Source organism: Scedosporium apiospermum (assembly GCF_000732125.1).
Source record: "Scedosporium apiospermum strain IHEM 14462 chromosome Unknown SEQ_SAPIO_0088, whole genome shotgun sequence".
Lineage (NCBI taxonomy): Eukaryota > Fungi > Ascomycota > Sordariomycetes > Microascales > Microascaceae > Scedosporium > Scedosporium apiospermum.
In genome coordinates this window covers 2,059,637-2,074,542 of record NW_015971789.1, presented here as the reverse complement: position 1 = coordinate 2,074,542, position 14,906 = coordinate 2,059,637, and the positions used below count along the sequence as shown (strand labels likewise).

General features: G+C 51.3%; 6 protein-coding genes and 1 pseudogene across 6 annotated transcripts; 5 read left to right on the top strand and 2 right to left on the bottom strand.

Annotated features, from left to right (window-relative positions):
* Positions 1-190: 190 nt before the first annotated feature.
* On the top strand, positions 191-1,198 carry SAPIO_CDS3551 (Uncharacterized protein; the record flags this gene model as incomplete). The annotated part of the gene is made up of 2 exons (XM_016786323.1): positions 191-342; positions 520-1,198. The coding sequence occupies 2 exons, from the start codon at positions 191-193 to the stop codon at positions 1,196-1,198; spliced, it is 831 nt and encodes a 276-aa protein (XP_016644329.1).
* Positions 1,199-1,332: 134 nt separating this feature from the next.
* On the bottom strand, positions 1,333-3,087 carry SAPIO_CDS3550 (annotated as a pseudogene; the record flags this gene model as incomplete).
* A 753-nt stretch (positions 3,088-3,840) lies between these two features.
* Positions 3,841-4,576, top strand: SAPIO_CDS3549 (uncharacterized protein; the record flags this gene model as incomplete). Its single annotated transcript, XM_016786322.1, has 4 exons — positions 3,841-3,846; positions 3,913-4,030; positions 4,093-4,203; positions 4,281-4,576. The coding sequence occupies 4 exons, from the start codon at positions 3,841-3,843 to the stop codon at positions 4,574-4,576; spliced, it is 531 nt and encodes a 176-aa protein (XP_016644328.1).
* Positions 4,577-4,946: 370 nt separating this feature from the next.
* SAPIO_CDS3548 (Uncharacterized protein) lies at positions 4,947-6,154 on the bottom strand (the record flags this gene model as incomplete). Its single annotated transcript, XM_016786321.1, has 2 exons — positions 4,947-5,524; positions 5,611-6,154. The coding sequence occupies 2 exons, from the start codon at positions 6,152-6,154 to the stop codon at positions 4,947-4,949; spliced, it is 1,122 nt and encodes a 373-aa protein (XP_016644327.1).
* Positions 6,155-6,919: 765 nt separating this feature from the next.
* SAPIO_CDS3547 (uncharacterized protein) lies at positions 6,920-8,263 on the top strand (the record flags this gene model as incomplete). The annotated part of the gene is made up of 2 exons (XM_016786320.1): positions 6,920-7,117; positions 7,202-8,263. The coding sequence occupies 2 exons, from the start codon at positions 6,920-6,922 to the stop codon at positions 8,261-8,263; spliced, it is 1,260 nt and encodes a 419-aa protein (XP_016644326.1).
* Positions 8,264-9,012: 749 nt separating this feature from the next.
* On the top strand, positions 9,013-9,726 carry SAPIO_CDS3546 (Uncharacterized protein; the record flags this gene model as incomplete). Its single annotated transcript, XM_016786319.1, has 2 exons — positions 9,013-9,560; positions 9,633-9,726. The coding sequence occupies 2 exons, from the start codon at positions 9,013-9,015 to the stop codon at positions 9,724-9,726; spliced, it is 642 nt and encodes a 213-aa protein (XP_016644325.1).
* Positions 9,727-12,358: 2,632 nt separating this feature from the next.
* On the top strand, positions 12,359-13,823 carry SAPIO_CDS3545 (Chitinase 1; the record flags this gene model as incomplete). The annotated part of the gene is made up of 3 exons (XM_016786318.1): positions 12,359-12,537; positions 12,614-12,712; positions 12,791-13,823. 3 exons carry the CDS (start codon positions 12,359-12,361, stop codon positions 13,821-13,823), a joined length of 1,311 nt encoding a protein of 436 aa, XP_016644324.1.
* Between the last annotated feature and the right edge of the window lie 1,083 nt (positions 13,824-14,906).

Here is a 14,906-nt window from a genome sequence, read left to right as displayed (position 1 = left end):
ATGTGAATTGCTCTCCAGCTCCGGCCGATTGGAAAGACACATTTTCCATCCACGAACATCTCACCACCAGAGCACTTTATGGACTTCATTATATAGATATCCAATTGTCTTCTTCTCCCTCCCCCTCATCCCGTCTCTTCCCCAACGAATCCATCACACCCTCCCGCATCTATCAGTTCATCTTAACCCCATGTCAAAGAAAGCCAAGCACGTCCCCAACGCCTGGGACGATGAGGACTGGGAGGTCCTCGCCGATCGCGCCGAGAAGGAAGCTGCCAAAGAAGCAGCCCAAGAACCACCCGTCCGATTAAGCAAATCCGAGCGTCTCGCTCTTCACCACGAGTCCAATCGTAAACTATGGGAATCAGCGTACAGTCAACTCTCTTCCTCTTCCTCTTCCTCTTTTTTTTTTCCCCTTCCCTTTCATTTATTTCCTGTTTTTTTAAAACCCCTCCTTCCATACACCCACAACATGCACACAATCTAACTGGTTTATCCCATTCCTCGCCCCTCCTCCAGTGAATCCCCCGAACCATTTCACTTTCTTGAGGCCTCCTCAAACGTCCCGCTCGCTACAGCCTACAAGACCCAAGTAAAAGTCCTCTCACGGAAACCAGTCATCGCTAAGCGTGACCCCTCCGGCGCCAACGCGAATGGGTCCCTCGGCGATGATGACGGCGAGGAGGACAAGGAAGAGGAGAAGGAGGACAAGGTGGCGGCCGAGGCGCGCATAGCGCTAGAAAAGTCCATTCTCGAGGAGAAGCAGAGGGCGTACGATGAGGCGCGGAGGCGCATATTCGGCGAGGAAGCCGGGTCGGAGGAGCAGAAGCAGGCGGCGGCAAGGTCTGATGGTAACAGTGGTTCACCTAGAGGGTTGGGCAGGGGTAGGGGGAGGGGAAGGGGTGGTAGGGGCAGGGGCTTCTCGGGAGTTGCGACGGGGACGGGGAGGAATAGTGGCGACTCGAGGGGCGGCTCACCGGCGAGGCCGGCGCAATCTGGAAATCGGGAGTTGTACGACCCGGGTTACACCCCAAAGTCAGGGGGTGTATTACTCCAGAGACCAGACGGGGGGCAGCAAGTAAAACAGGGTGGCGCGCGAGACTATAACCAAATCGCAGCAGTAAGAGAGCCGAGGGGACCGGACGGATCCGGAAGAGGGGGCTTTGGATTTGCGCGGAGAGGCGCGCGGGGCTCCTGATATGAAACCTCTCTGTCTATATATATATATATATATATATGTGCTAATGCTCTCAGAGTCCATCTAACGCTGCCAGGAATGCATGCAGTGAAGAAAAAGAAATTATAAATGTCCCAAAGAAGAAGAGCATCCGGTTACCACCCGCCACCTATCTTCCCCGCCAACTGGGCAGCCCGCTCGATCTGGGTCTTGGTCTTGCCAACGTCGCTAACCACCTCACGGAAGCTTGTGAGGGCAAGTCTATCAATGTCTATCCCCGTTACGCCCGACCAATATTCCAGGGTATCTTTAATGTACGGCGACGAAATACCGCCAACCTTGTCATCAGAACCTCTTTCCTCCACTTGACTAGCTGTCCCGTTAGGACCGCCTGCTACATCCGCCTCCACACCCTCATTCCCTGAGAAGTACGCCTCGTCGATGAGGGCCAACCACTCTTTCTGCTCGTGCGGGCCGGGTTTCGTTGGTGTCTCTTGCCCCGCCCGCTCTATTATTACCGGGTCATCCACTTTGATCTGACCACCACCATTCGTACAGCCGCCCGGACATGCCATCACCTCGACATAGGAGTAATCGAGAGTTCCAGGCTTACCAGTTGGTCTCCTGGCGCTGCCGAAAGGCTTCCCTCCAGGCATCCTAGAAGGCTTCGCTGGCTTGAGTTTGCGCACGAGGTTCTGGATGTTCCGGAACCCGTAGAATCTGGCAGCTTTGAAGATTACTTCCCCAGTGGGGGAGACAACAGTGTATTCCATGACGTCGGCATTCCTACCTCTCGCCCCTTGTATTTGGGAGCCGGGATTCTTGGAGGCTACTGTCTCTAGAATGAAGTGTAGGTAGCCGCCCGAGGTGCTTGCTTCTCGCGGCGATCGGTAAGGGTGATGGGAGGGAAAGAGGAATCTTTCGAGCGTCGCATCTGGGAAAGGAGTTCTAGGAGCGCCAGCGGCTTTGCCCCCAGCCAAATCGAAGAAGCTCAAGCCCCTCGATTCGGCTAGCATGAGAACCTCTTTACTCGTGATGACGCAATCGACATCCCTCACGCTATAGCTCGGACACCCTTCTCCCCATACCCTGTCTGTCAGCTCTTCCCTGCTAGCCTCGAGCTTCTTGTCGAAGCAGGGCATGACGGCAAGATGCCATATCCTGCTAGGCGACACGCCCAACTTCTTGCTAAGGGTCGACTTGAGGACAGTTCCCATGAGAGCCTGGGGAGACTTGACCTTCGACAAGTAGGGCAAGACGTATGGGTGGGTCTTCTCGGCGTAGCATACCCACCCGGGGCAGGCCGAGGCGAGAACCGGTTTCGACGACGTTCCTGAGGATTCGGCCGCCGCGAGCGCCTCCTCGGCGCTGAGCACGAGGCAGGCCTCCCGAGCGACGTTTGTGTCCACGACCCACGTGAAGGAGTTGCCCCACTTCCCACCCCGTGCTAGCTCTTCGGTGAGAAGCCTCTCCAGCATCCTTCCAGCCGTCTCCTCGCTCACGCCCTTCCCGCACGCGGCAGCCAAGTTGGCGCGAACCTGCGGCGCCACGCTAGCGACAAATATCCTTGCCCCCTCATCTTCCAAACCCAGCACGTGCGCTGCGCCCGCGCCGTCGATCTTTAGCGCGGGAGCCGCATCGAGCGTGTTGAGGACCTCGGAGTGGCTCTGCAGGCTGATGAGGACGGCTTCGGCAGATGTGACGCATCCAGAGCACGCGAGACAGTCTGTCAGGGAGATCTGGGCGGGGCCGGAGGCGGAGCCCTTTGGGCGCGAGGCGCCGTCAAGGATGACTTCGTGTTCGAGGGAAGGGTTCTCTGGTTCGGCGGGGAGGGTCTCGATGGGTTTTATGCATGCGACGGAGGGGGCGATGAAGTCGTTTAGAGTGTCGGCGGAGAGGATGGCACTCATGGCGCCGGGAGGGGGCGAGAGGCCGTGAGCACAAGCTCTTTTTGCTGGGTTAGACTATCGCCTTTGGGGGCGTTGCGATTGGGAGCCGGCTCTAAGCCTAGGTGCGAGGATAATCTGCGTGATTGGTGATTAATATGGGAAGACACAGAATATAAGTTGATCGTAGTTCGAGTAAAATAATCTGATGATGGCCTGCTCGAGAATATTGAAAAGAGCGCGCCTATTCTATTGAGGCAGGAATATATATTTTGATGTCGAGAGAAGCACTCGAGGTCAACAGTGACTCCATTTGAGGTGGCGTGGGAAGTCGGCCCCCCACTAAAAACCCAGTTATTTGTAAAGTTTAGCGGCTTATCGCCTATCGATAAGAAAACCCCAGTCCCAAGAAGTTCACGATTACAAATGGAAGCTGCTCTTTGGCACTGCGACATCGGCTTTCCATTAAACCCCCTGTAAGCCTACAGTTTGCACAAACAGAGAGTAATATGCGCTAAACCGAGCTCGGTATTGGACCTCAGTACGAAGTAGATGACATCAGGATGAGTGGCGCGCAGAGCTGGTTGTATCGCTGATCTCATGGAAGCTTCCCATCGTCTTTGGAGGAAAGCCAACTCCGATCACACACACATGTGTTGATATCTTCGATGACTGTTCATAAGGAAATATAAACTCAACTTGTGCTATAGCTGCACCACATCTCGGAATTCGAAACTGAACAGCCCGCTCATCAGCATCCTAAGTAATCAGGTGGCAATGGATGTAAGTCGTCGTGCGCTCGACTCAGCTTTCGAACTTGTGGTTAACCTAGTGTTCCCATTGCTGTAGTCCGTCACTGCCTACTGCTACGGCACGTTTGGGTGGCTAGGAATTCAAGCCATTCCATTGATTCTCTGGCCCTCCTTCATTAGCTCGCTACTAAGAACTGACTTCCACCAGCCTTCCCGTGAGGAGCATCCTGACTCGGCGCTTCGTGAACTTCAACTTAGCTAATGTTGCTCTGTATAGCTCTCGAGGACTACTATGCTCGATCTCTTGGCTTTGCCCTTATCACCCTCGGCCTTGGGACAATCGTCCTGAGCGGCGCGATACCATTAACCTCCCTCCCGATCCCGCTTGGTTGAGTGCTAGCACCCTCTCTATCCACCGTCATACTGCGCGGTCCGGACTGGAAACTAATATATTAAACTCCTTAGCTGATACTGAGGTCGTGAGCCCCTACGCAAACGCCATCCTTCTCATTACCACTCTCCACCACTTTTCTACCAGCTTCTACGCCTATACGCGCTACATGAACACATCCCAGATAGCCTACGTACTCGCCTCCCTCGGCAGTGGTATGCTAGCCGTATTTGGCCTCTTCTCTCTGCTTTTCGCTGGGGACAATACGCGCAGGAGCAAAAAGTATGGCTTCGACAAGGACACGAGCTCTTTCCCGTTTACGAACAAGGAGTCGTACAGGAACAAGAAGAAACAGGTCAAGGGTAATTAGAATGAAGTGTTCGTATCACGACAGGATGTACTGCCAGGATATTAAATGGGAAGGGAAAGAGTTATATAAAATGGAGACGGTTGTATGAGAATGCTTTTGGCTTTTCCATTACTGGGATACTCGCGGGGACTGAAATGACAACGCCCCTAATCCGTTTAACAACACCTCGCGTATAATACACAACCCATGCTTTACAGGTGACACTCGAGAAAATAGAAGAAAGAAAGCAGGAACAGGCGGGGGGGAAACAAGAACTGCAACCAAACGCCATGAAAAAAACAAGACCGCGTACCCATATAGCCAGTTCCCCGGGATCATAGATTAGCAGCCGCCGCTGTAACACAACACGAAGCAACCCTGAAAGCGAAGTCTACTCCTCAACGGCGATGGCTGTCGCATCACCGTTGGTAACTCCATTGACATGAGACTCGTCAGGATCCTCCTCGTGTCCGCCAGCCAGCTTGATATTAACAGCTCCGGACTTGATCGCTTCGCGTCGTTCATGCCAGTCCATCTCACCCTGTAGAACCTGGGAGATGAGCAATTCCTTCTCCCTCCACATCCTCCTATACTCCTCCTCTTCCTTCTTGATATCCGTCGCGAGCCGCTCACTCTCCTCGTCGGCAAGCTTGACCTGATACCTGCATCTCGCGTGCAGCTCCTTCAGCGGATAGCCGAGCTCCTTTTCTGTGAAAAGATCCTCGTGCAGAGGTGTAAACTGCTCCTTTTCGCTATCATTGCCATCAGCCCCGTCGTCAACTGAATCGTCCTGGCCTGTGGCATGCGACTGGGGAGTCTTGATGATAATCTTGAGCTTAGAGGATTTGCCACCGCTTCCTCCATGCTGTGATTTGGGGATTGGGTCGGATGGTCGCAGGGCTTCGGTCTCGTGGACAGTGCGCATGTGCTTGGCAAGCGCATCCGACCTGGTAAATGCTCGGTCGCATTCTGGATGGTTCGTCAAAGTTAGCGAACCGGCGGATAGGCGACATGGAGAGTAGAGGATGAAAATAGGGGCAAAGAAAAGATCCTACCAGGAAGGTAGCAGTAGAAGGGCTTCTCTCGGGTATGACTCCGCATATGTGCCTTTAACGCATAGCCGCTAGCATGCGCCATGCTCTTTCGCGAACAGCCGATCCACTCGCACGTATACTTCTTTTGTCGACTCTCAATGTGTTCATTATGGATATGTTCAACAAGGTTGTCCATGTTTCCCAGGTCCCCAGCATCGCATCCATCCCAAGCGCAAGCCGACACCTGCTCCTGGAAGTCTTCCTCCTCGTATCGGGCGTTTGTCGGCGAGCTAGGCACGTCGCCATCCGTATCCTCGGATACGTCCGACATCCCATCCAGTTCGGGAGCGGTATCGATTTCGGGGGCGGCGACAGCGGTTGGCGTGGCTGCTCCCTCGGTAAACTTTTGGCGTTTCGAAGGGCGAGATTCGGTCTCTTCAGCTTCATCACCAGCCTCGTCGTCTGAAGGCTCCGATGATGCTGCTACAGATGATAGAGGGGAATCTGGGGTTTCATCGCCACGGGGCGATGATTTTCTGCCTAGCGATCTCTTAGGCGCCGCCATTGTTGGAGAATAAAGGGAAGATGGGGCGTTTCTAGGATGGAATGCTGGGTTCGCTTTCGTTCGTTTTATATTACTGTTGCGAAAGGGATCAAAAAGGAATCGGATTCCGTATCTAGAGGTCGTTCTTGGAAGAGGATTGATGGATATTTGATTTATTTTTATTCTCTGTTGCGTATGTGTACGGTTGCAGGTGCAATGCTGGAGTATCCAAAGATGTTGTAAAATTCGAGCCAGCTCAACAACTGGCTCTGAATCGGATCACTAGAACCTGGCCCAGAAGTCGACGCGATTTCGCACGAGCCACGCCTCAAGCAATTAGAGGAGGGAAGGAGTCTATACTAAGTCACGTGGCCGTTTATGGAAGGGAGAACTCTCGATTCGATGTCTCGGTGACATCCGGATATTTTTGCAGACCGTTGCGTGATGTCTGGTTTGCGCCACAGCACCGTGTTCAAGCCACATAAAAAGTATTTAAGAGGCAAGACTGTGGCTCAGTGAGAAAAAGCAAATCGAAAAAGACGCTTCACGCCAGGCACGCTCAGAAAATAACCCCGCCTGTTTGGCTTTCAGATTTGTTTACCATCGCAGCCCCGCCAACCCACCTTTTCCTCCTCCAGACAACTTTGAAATTCGATCGCATTCCGATTTCCACCCTTACCCCTTACTCGCCTACTATTTCTCAACTTTTCTGCAAATTCCACCATTCTCTACGACGAGATCGTCCTCTTGAATAATACTCTTTTCCAGTAACAAAATCGCCACAACATGGCTCCTTCAGAGAAGAAGGTATTCACCCTAGAGGGAAAGGGGTTGAAGCTTGATACCGCGGAAGACCTTGACGCCCATATCAAGGAGCTGCGCGAGATGGAGGATGTCGAGGAAGTCAGGATCTTGGGAAATACTCTGGGTATCGGAGCCTGCAAACTTCTCGGTGAGGTCTTGTCTACGAAAAAGAACCTGAAGGTATGTCTAGTCTCTCTGTTTGCCACCGCGCATCGCAATTCTTTTATGCCACTTTCTCTAACCATCGTTTTCGTGCTTGTTTAGATCGCAAACTTTGCCGATATCTTCACGGGCCGTCTCCTGAACGAAATCCCCGAAGCGCTATCCAGCCTCCTCACATCCATCCTCAACCACCCCAATCTGCATACCATCGACCTTAGCGATAATGCCTTCGGCATCAACACCCACGCGCCTCTCGTCGCTTTCCTCGCCGCGCACGTTCCTCTCCAACATCTCTACCTCAATAACAACGGCCTGGGTCCTCACTGCGGTATCCTTATTGCCGATTCACTGTCTGAGCTCCACAAGAAGAAGGAGGAGGCCAGGAAGGCTGGCCAGGAGGTCCCCGATCTCGAAACTGTCATCTGCGGCCGCAACCGTCTCGAGAATGGGTCTATGACTGCCTGGGCTAAGGCCTTCAGCCTACATAATAAGGTAAAGTTGGTTAAGATGGTGCAGAACGGCATCCGACCGGAAGGCATATCCCACCTTCTCTCGGAAGGTCTCAACAAGGCCGCCGAACTCGAAGTCCTCAACCTTCAAGACAACACTTTCACACTCAGCGGCGCCAAGGCACTCGCCAAGGCAATCCCCGGATGGGTGGAGCTGAAGGAGCTCGGTGTCGGCGACTGCCTTCTCACCGGCAAGGGCGGTATTTTGTTAAGCAAGGCGCTTGCCAAGGGACAGAACAAGAAGCTGGAGACTCTACGTCTCCAGTACAACGATATTACCACGCACGGCGTTAAGAGCCTCTCTGAGGCCGCCGATGAATTCCTACCTGCCCTCAAGAGGCTCGAACTTAACGGAAATAAATTCGCCGAGGAGGATCCCGCTATTATTCTACTGAGGGAGCTTCTCGATGATCGCAAGGAGAAGTTTGGTGGAGATATTATTCTAGAGGATGACTGGGGTCTAGACGAGCTCGACGAGCTTGATGACGAGTCCGAGGAAGAGGAGGAGGAGGAGGAGGAGGAGGAAGTCGAGCCGGAGGAGCTTGCCGAGAAGCTCATCAAGGAGGCCGAGGAGGCGCAGGAAGAACCGACGGTGCAAGTCAAGGACAAGGAGGTAGACAAGCTTGCGGAGAAGTTGGAGAAGACTTCCATCTAAGCGTGGTGTTTTGGGTTCGATTCATGCATATCACGGAGAACTGGGTAGTCTACACATATATACATTAGATCAATTGATGTGGAATGAAGTACGAAGTAAACAGTTGATGACATGATGCGCCAGCGAATGCGCCAGTTAAGATGGCTCGAACCAGAAGAGATTGGCGTACAGTGGTCATGTCGGCTTCTGTCACTGACGTCACAGAGCAGGTCATGACTTGGCTGGTGAGGATACAGGGGTTGTCCCGTATAACCCACCAAAAATTCTACGCCTAACAATTTCTTCTGGCTTCCATAGTAATCGCTCATGCGCTACTCGTAAGGTCGCAATGGGCACTTGATTTATCGTATCCGGATGTGGTTCTGCTGCGCCGAGGCATGCAGGCTTCAATGCACGGGGTGTGCTACCGGCGGCTCCGGACAGTGGGAACAGGCGCCTTCCGTGTCCCGCATCGCCCTATCAGGCAAGACATCACACCATATGATGCTGAGCTCGATCATGACGCAGCTTCGATCATCAACATCACCTGCCACCTCCATCACCTTTGTTGAAGCAAGGAATGACATACAAATACCACCCATCCTCTCTCTCGAGATGGAGGAATTATTTTCTAGCTCATCCATAGAAACAAATATCAATTGAAACACTTCAAACCTCGAAAGAAAACATTCTGAAGACAATACACATCTTCACTTACACAAACCTCAATTATACGAACCAATACCAACACCGAACAACCTGCCACAACCATGGGGTTAGTATTATTCGAAACCAGCGAATCCGTGATAGAATTGCTGTGGGACATTGCCCTAGCATTCTTCATCCTACGGATAGCATTCATCTATTTCCTCCTCACCTTTACCAGCGGCGCCCTCCTTACCTATTTCTTCGCCGACCGCTTCCTCCCCGCGACCCTCTTCTACATCTCGATGGAACAGTCGGAGCTTCTCGTCCTGGGCCTACACCTCCTACTCATGACCGTCTGGGTGCGGTTCTGCATTGTTTACTTCGAAGTCCCGCGTGTGAAGGGGTTCAGGCTGGCCATCGGGCTTGTCGCGGGTGTCTTCATGTTCCTTGCGGAAACCCTTCTGGGCTTCGCGCTCTACAAGTATGGCCACGGAGGATGGATCTTGGAGTCGGAGTCGGAGGCTAGGTGGGCTTGGGCCACGTCACTGGCCGTTTTCTCATTGCTACCGGTGATGATGACGGCAGTGGAAAGGGTGCCGACAGATGAATGCGATAAGTGCCACGCCGCGACGTCTCACGGACACGAGAAGAAGAGTGTGACGGCTGCAGTGTAAGTCGTTTTTACCACCCATGTCTATTTAGGGTTACGACAGGAGGCTGACTGATTGGATTAGACCAATAGTGGCACGGTCGGAAAAGGCGAAAGCGCCAGCGAAGACGACGGAGAAGACGGCAGTGACGGCGAAGAACTGAAGGAGACTTGGTTGAAAGCTTGAAGTTGAAGCTTCGGCGGTAAGGGGAGGACCGGGTAACGTGTAAAACTGCGATTGGGGATGTTGGATGGAGTCTAGCATTGGAGGGCGTCCGGCGTTACCGGTGACGGGTCCTGTCTTGAACCCCCTGCACGTCTGCAGGATACATCTTTGAAGCATGGATTTTCTGAAGCACGGAAGTTGAAATCTCGGGCTAAGTTGATACGAAGAGCACTGTTAGGGAGGGCAGGGGCATGCATGCGGATGGATATGTCGTGTAACTATATGTATGAATGAATGATTGTATCCCATTTGCGCCTTGACACTACCTTTCTGGGCATTGAACCTTGTTGCACATTCCCAAGCTTCTATCATGTCTCTATATTCCAAAGGAGTTTGACTGTTGTATTTTAGGGCAAGGGGAGAGGATCGATCATGTAAACTTATATATTCGTGACCCTTTCGAACCGTCATGTGTTGGCGCTTCTGGTAAGCTCACCTTCTCGGTATACAATTGAAGCGAGATGCGAAGGTAAGAGGATTCATCGCACCTGCCGCAGGCAGTTGAGAAATCTCTCGGCAGAACACGTGAAAATCTTCAGTGTGCTTTACATGAGTCGCCATTTCCAAAAAAGTCGTTGCATGTTGTGTATACAAGAGGCGTTGGCTAAATTTCGACCGAGATGAAATCTGCATCGCTCTGGCCTCTTGCATCGGGTCGACCTCGCTTCGTGGTTTCTTTCTGCAGTCTTGGAATGTATCTCCGTACTTGACTTGTACAATCCCGAATAATGGAATCCACCTTCCATCCATCAGTTTTTTTCATGATTAATATTGTCGGGTAGGAAGGCACGTTGGACTTTTGTTTATCAGGCTCTAATTGATGACACTCGACTTGAGACTCACTCGACATCTACAGTTCTGCTCTCCGAATCGGTACATCGCCGACTTCTAATCTCATGTCCGGTACTAAAATGGAGCGAGCAGGCAAGGCTGCAGACTTACAGATTCGCAATTCCCGGAGCTGGTCCTGGTTAAGGAGACTGTCCTGCCATACCCATCATCACACCAACTCTTCTCTTGCCTCTCCTCTCACCGCCTGCCCAGAATGCGCCTCTGGTAATTATACCATGGATTTTTCTGGTACATCGTTGGGTAGAGCTGACAATGCAACTGCGCTGCTTGAACTACCGAGTCTAGGTGGTGAACCAGAAAACGAAGCAGAAGAGTCCGCTACGAAATCCGGTATCATGAACGGCTCCCCGGGAAGCCAAGTCGACACTTGCTCGGAAGAGACCCGCACTTACTGAGGTACAGCAATTTGAACGACGGCCAGAGTTTTCCTTCATCTCAAGGTCTCAAGAGGGGCAAATATTATCATGATGGTAATATAATTCAACGCTCTCTACACGCTTGCCCGTTTATATTGCCACTTAATATCTGTCAATACATCCGGCCGGATTATTCTTCACGCCCACAATAATCTTTATTATTAGTATTATTTACCGCTGACTTTTCTTTTCCTCTCTTCATCCGAATCTATTATAATCTAGTGCGCTCATCTTAGTCGAAAAAAAGTGTCGCCTCGCGTGTCCCATTTTTATTCCAAGATATCGCTCACGAAGCCGTTCCCAACACTTGACCAGGACTTCAAGTACAACGGCATGAGCATGACTCGTGCTGGACGATGTTCGCCCCCTCAGTCTCATCGATTACCGTCACTTGATGCCTTCCACCGTGAGATTCTTAAAAGGCCTGCTAATCTAATATTTGCAATATGGATTCCGTCTTGCCGATGTTATGTCGGGAGGGGCTGCATTTGAATGGGTCCTCTTGGCTCGAGGTGCCATGCCGCCTCGGGCTTTATTCCGGTTCCTTGGCCACCCAGATATGTCCTGTACTTTGCAAGTGCCTGGCCTCAATGGAATGTTCTACCGAATTGGAAAAGACGTGTGCCTGCTTTTGAGCCAGATATAGCCAAATGCCGGAAAGAGTGGGGTACGCTCGACTCGACCTCGTAGGTGTAAGTTTGAACACAGATCTACGTTTGTTTACAGAAACGCAGGAACACGCCCCCTTGTATGGGTTCCTACGAATTTGGCTAAAGACATACTAATTGGCTCTGCGTACGTTGAGGCTTCAAATTTATCTATCTTCTCACGAGCTTTCCACAAACGGTAGACACCGAGTAGCTTGTCTAATTCCATATCTTGTCTCCACCCCGGCCTGCCGCTCTTTGGTCTTAAGTATGCTGTCCTACCTCTCTATGGCATCCCTCTCTCATTCCCCCTTCATCAAGTGGGAACTGGGTTCGTGAGAGTGGCACTTCATGATAGTTCTCTTCTTTCATGGGTGTGGATGGTGCCCATTTCCCTTATGTCTCCATTCATTTTTATTCCTTTTCCTACTTTGACATTGTTCATCCGTTCCCGACTTTCTTTAAACAACTTGGAGCCGGACGTCGGTTGGTGAGCTGGACTACCAACACTATACATTCCCTCATTCCCTCGAGAACCATCAACCACGTCGACTCAACTCGTTGCCAACAAAGGATCTTTGAAGTTCCAGGTCTCAATCCGAGTGACGGATATATATATATATACACATATACGCCAAGAAACCTACGAAGCCTATCTCTCGTACTTGGCAACTCATCATGAAGGCTTCGTGGGCATCGGCCGCCTTTCTACTGGCGTGCGGTGTTTGCGCGACGCCGGGTCCCTCCATAGGCACCGACGATTCCCATAACTCTACGACTGGGCCATTAGCGCCGCGGGATGATGGAATATTCAAAACGGCCTCGAATGCTGTTACCGGCACCTTCAAGAATGCGCTGTATTTTACCAACTGGTGGGGATGACACCTGCTTTTGCCATATTCTCAGCTCTCTGTTAACCTTGAACTCCAATAGGGGTATATACGGAGCCAACTTCCAGCCTCAGGATATTCCTGCTGGTGAAATTACCCATGTGCTCTACGCCTTCGCAGATATTGCATCGGATGGTACGGTGTAAGTACTATAGGAACAGTGGAATCACATGAGAAATTAGTATAGGCGAATCTAAACATGGCTAACGGGACTTTCTAGAATATCTTCAGATCCATGGGCCGACACGGACAAGCGCTACGACACGGACTCATGGGGGGATGTTGGAAACAATGTTTACGGCTGCGTTAAGCAACTCTTCTTACACAAGAAGAAGCACCGCAATCTCAAGGTACTTCTCTCAATCGGAGGATGGACCTACTCGCCAAAGTTTGCGCCGATTGCCGCGACCGAGGAGGGACGACGGAAATTCGCCTCTAGTGCAGTCAAGCTCGTTGCTGACTGGGGTTTCGATGGTCTTGATATTGATTGGGAATATCCCCAAAATGCAGCCGAGGCGCAGAACCTAGTCGATCTTTTAAGGACCTGCCGTGAGCTCCTTGATGCGTATGCTGCCGAGCATGCCCCCGGATATCACTTCACCATGACCGTAGCCAGCCCCGCCGGTGCCCAGAACTATAATACTATGCTTCTCGAAGCGATGGATCCGCTTCTTGACGCTTGGCATTTAATGGCCTACGACTATGCCGGGGCGTGGGACTCAACTACGGGACACCAAGCTAACATATACCCCGACCCGAGCAATGCCGCTGCTACCAAGTTCAACACTGAGACTGCGGTCAACGCCTATCTCCAACGCGGAATTGATCCCGGCAAGCTTGTAATGGGCGTACCGCTCTACGGTCGCTCGTTTATGAACACGCAAGGCATGGGTCTACCCTACAGTGGAATTGGAGCTGGATCCATCGAGGATGGCATCTGGCTTTACAAGGACTTACCACGCCCTGGAGCCCAGGAAGTTTGGGACAACGTTGTTGAAGCCTCTTACAGCTATGATCCGGCTAGCCAGGAGCTTATAACTTACGACACCGTAACGAGCACCACGCGGAAAGCGGAATGGCTGATCGACCGCGGCCTCGGGGGAGCTGTTTTCTGGGAAGCCAGCGGTGACCGAAAGGGAGCGGGCAGCTTGATTACGACCTTGGCTAACACAATGATTAGCCTTGACGGGAGTCAGAATCTCTTGTCTTACCCTATAAGCGTTTATGACAACATCAGGAATGGTATGGAGTAAGAGACGACGTTAATGACTCCATGGACTCGCACGAACTCGACGACTAAGGCGCTGCTGGGGTGGTTTGACGATGTTATTGTGCGACATCATTTTATTTCTTTGATATCCTACATGCGCCATTCACTTCCTCCTTGTTAAAATTTTGCAATGGAATTCAGGTTTTACCTGAAAAGAAATACCTTGCTCCATTTTTTGTATATAGGCCTTTGTGCTCTAGGCCGCCGAGTCTTCATCGACTAGGCCACTAAGACCAGCACAATCGAGAGGACTTTTGTACATTCCCTCTACTTTGTCGCTTCTTTCCTTTGTCTCCTCAAAAGAAGTTCCTCTGACGGAAGAGGCTGGAGCTTTCTCATCTTAGCGAAGCTTGTGGGCTTCGAAAGAGTGAGGAGGGTTGACTTGGTGTTATTTGGCGTTTATGCTGTATATGATGGTATGAAATCGCATATTTTCTTCTTTTTCTTCTTTTCACGAATAGCTGGGATCTTTATATTCCGAGTGTGGATTGCTCGTGGCTTTGAATTAACTTTTTCTTTCCTTTCTTCTATTCCCTTTCTTGAATGTATTGATAGATGGTTTCATACTCTAAATCTCCATCTCGCAAGATGACTTATTCTCGCCCATGGCCGAGTTCCGATTTGGAGGCCACTCATAACTATGGCTGGGTCGACGAACGGCCCGGCCATCCATTCACTGAGGATGAAGCGAAGAGAAACAGGTTTTTGTTTTTCTGTTCTCATGGCCACATAACCGTCGTGGTCCCATGAGGGTATCTCTTTCCACTTACAACACTTCTTTTCGTCGCATTTCTCTCAGCGATCGGCAACGGAGGCCCTATCAAAGTACAGCATCAATCTTATATCTTAAGGATTGCGTGGACAGTAACCCCTAGGAGCGAAGATTCCCGACTGAGCCATAAATTGCAGTCGTATCTGAGAGGCCAGTTATTGATGGCGGTTCGTAGTAAGACAAGGAACAAGTTTTCCTTTCATCCCATCAGTTACAGCCAGGGGCGGGAATGGAGGAAAGGACCAATAAATGATATTATATCGTCCTAAAACGGACGATGTCTTTCCGAAACGG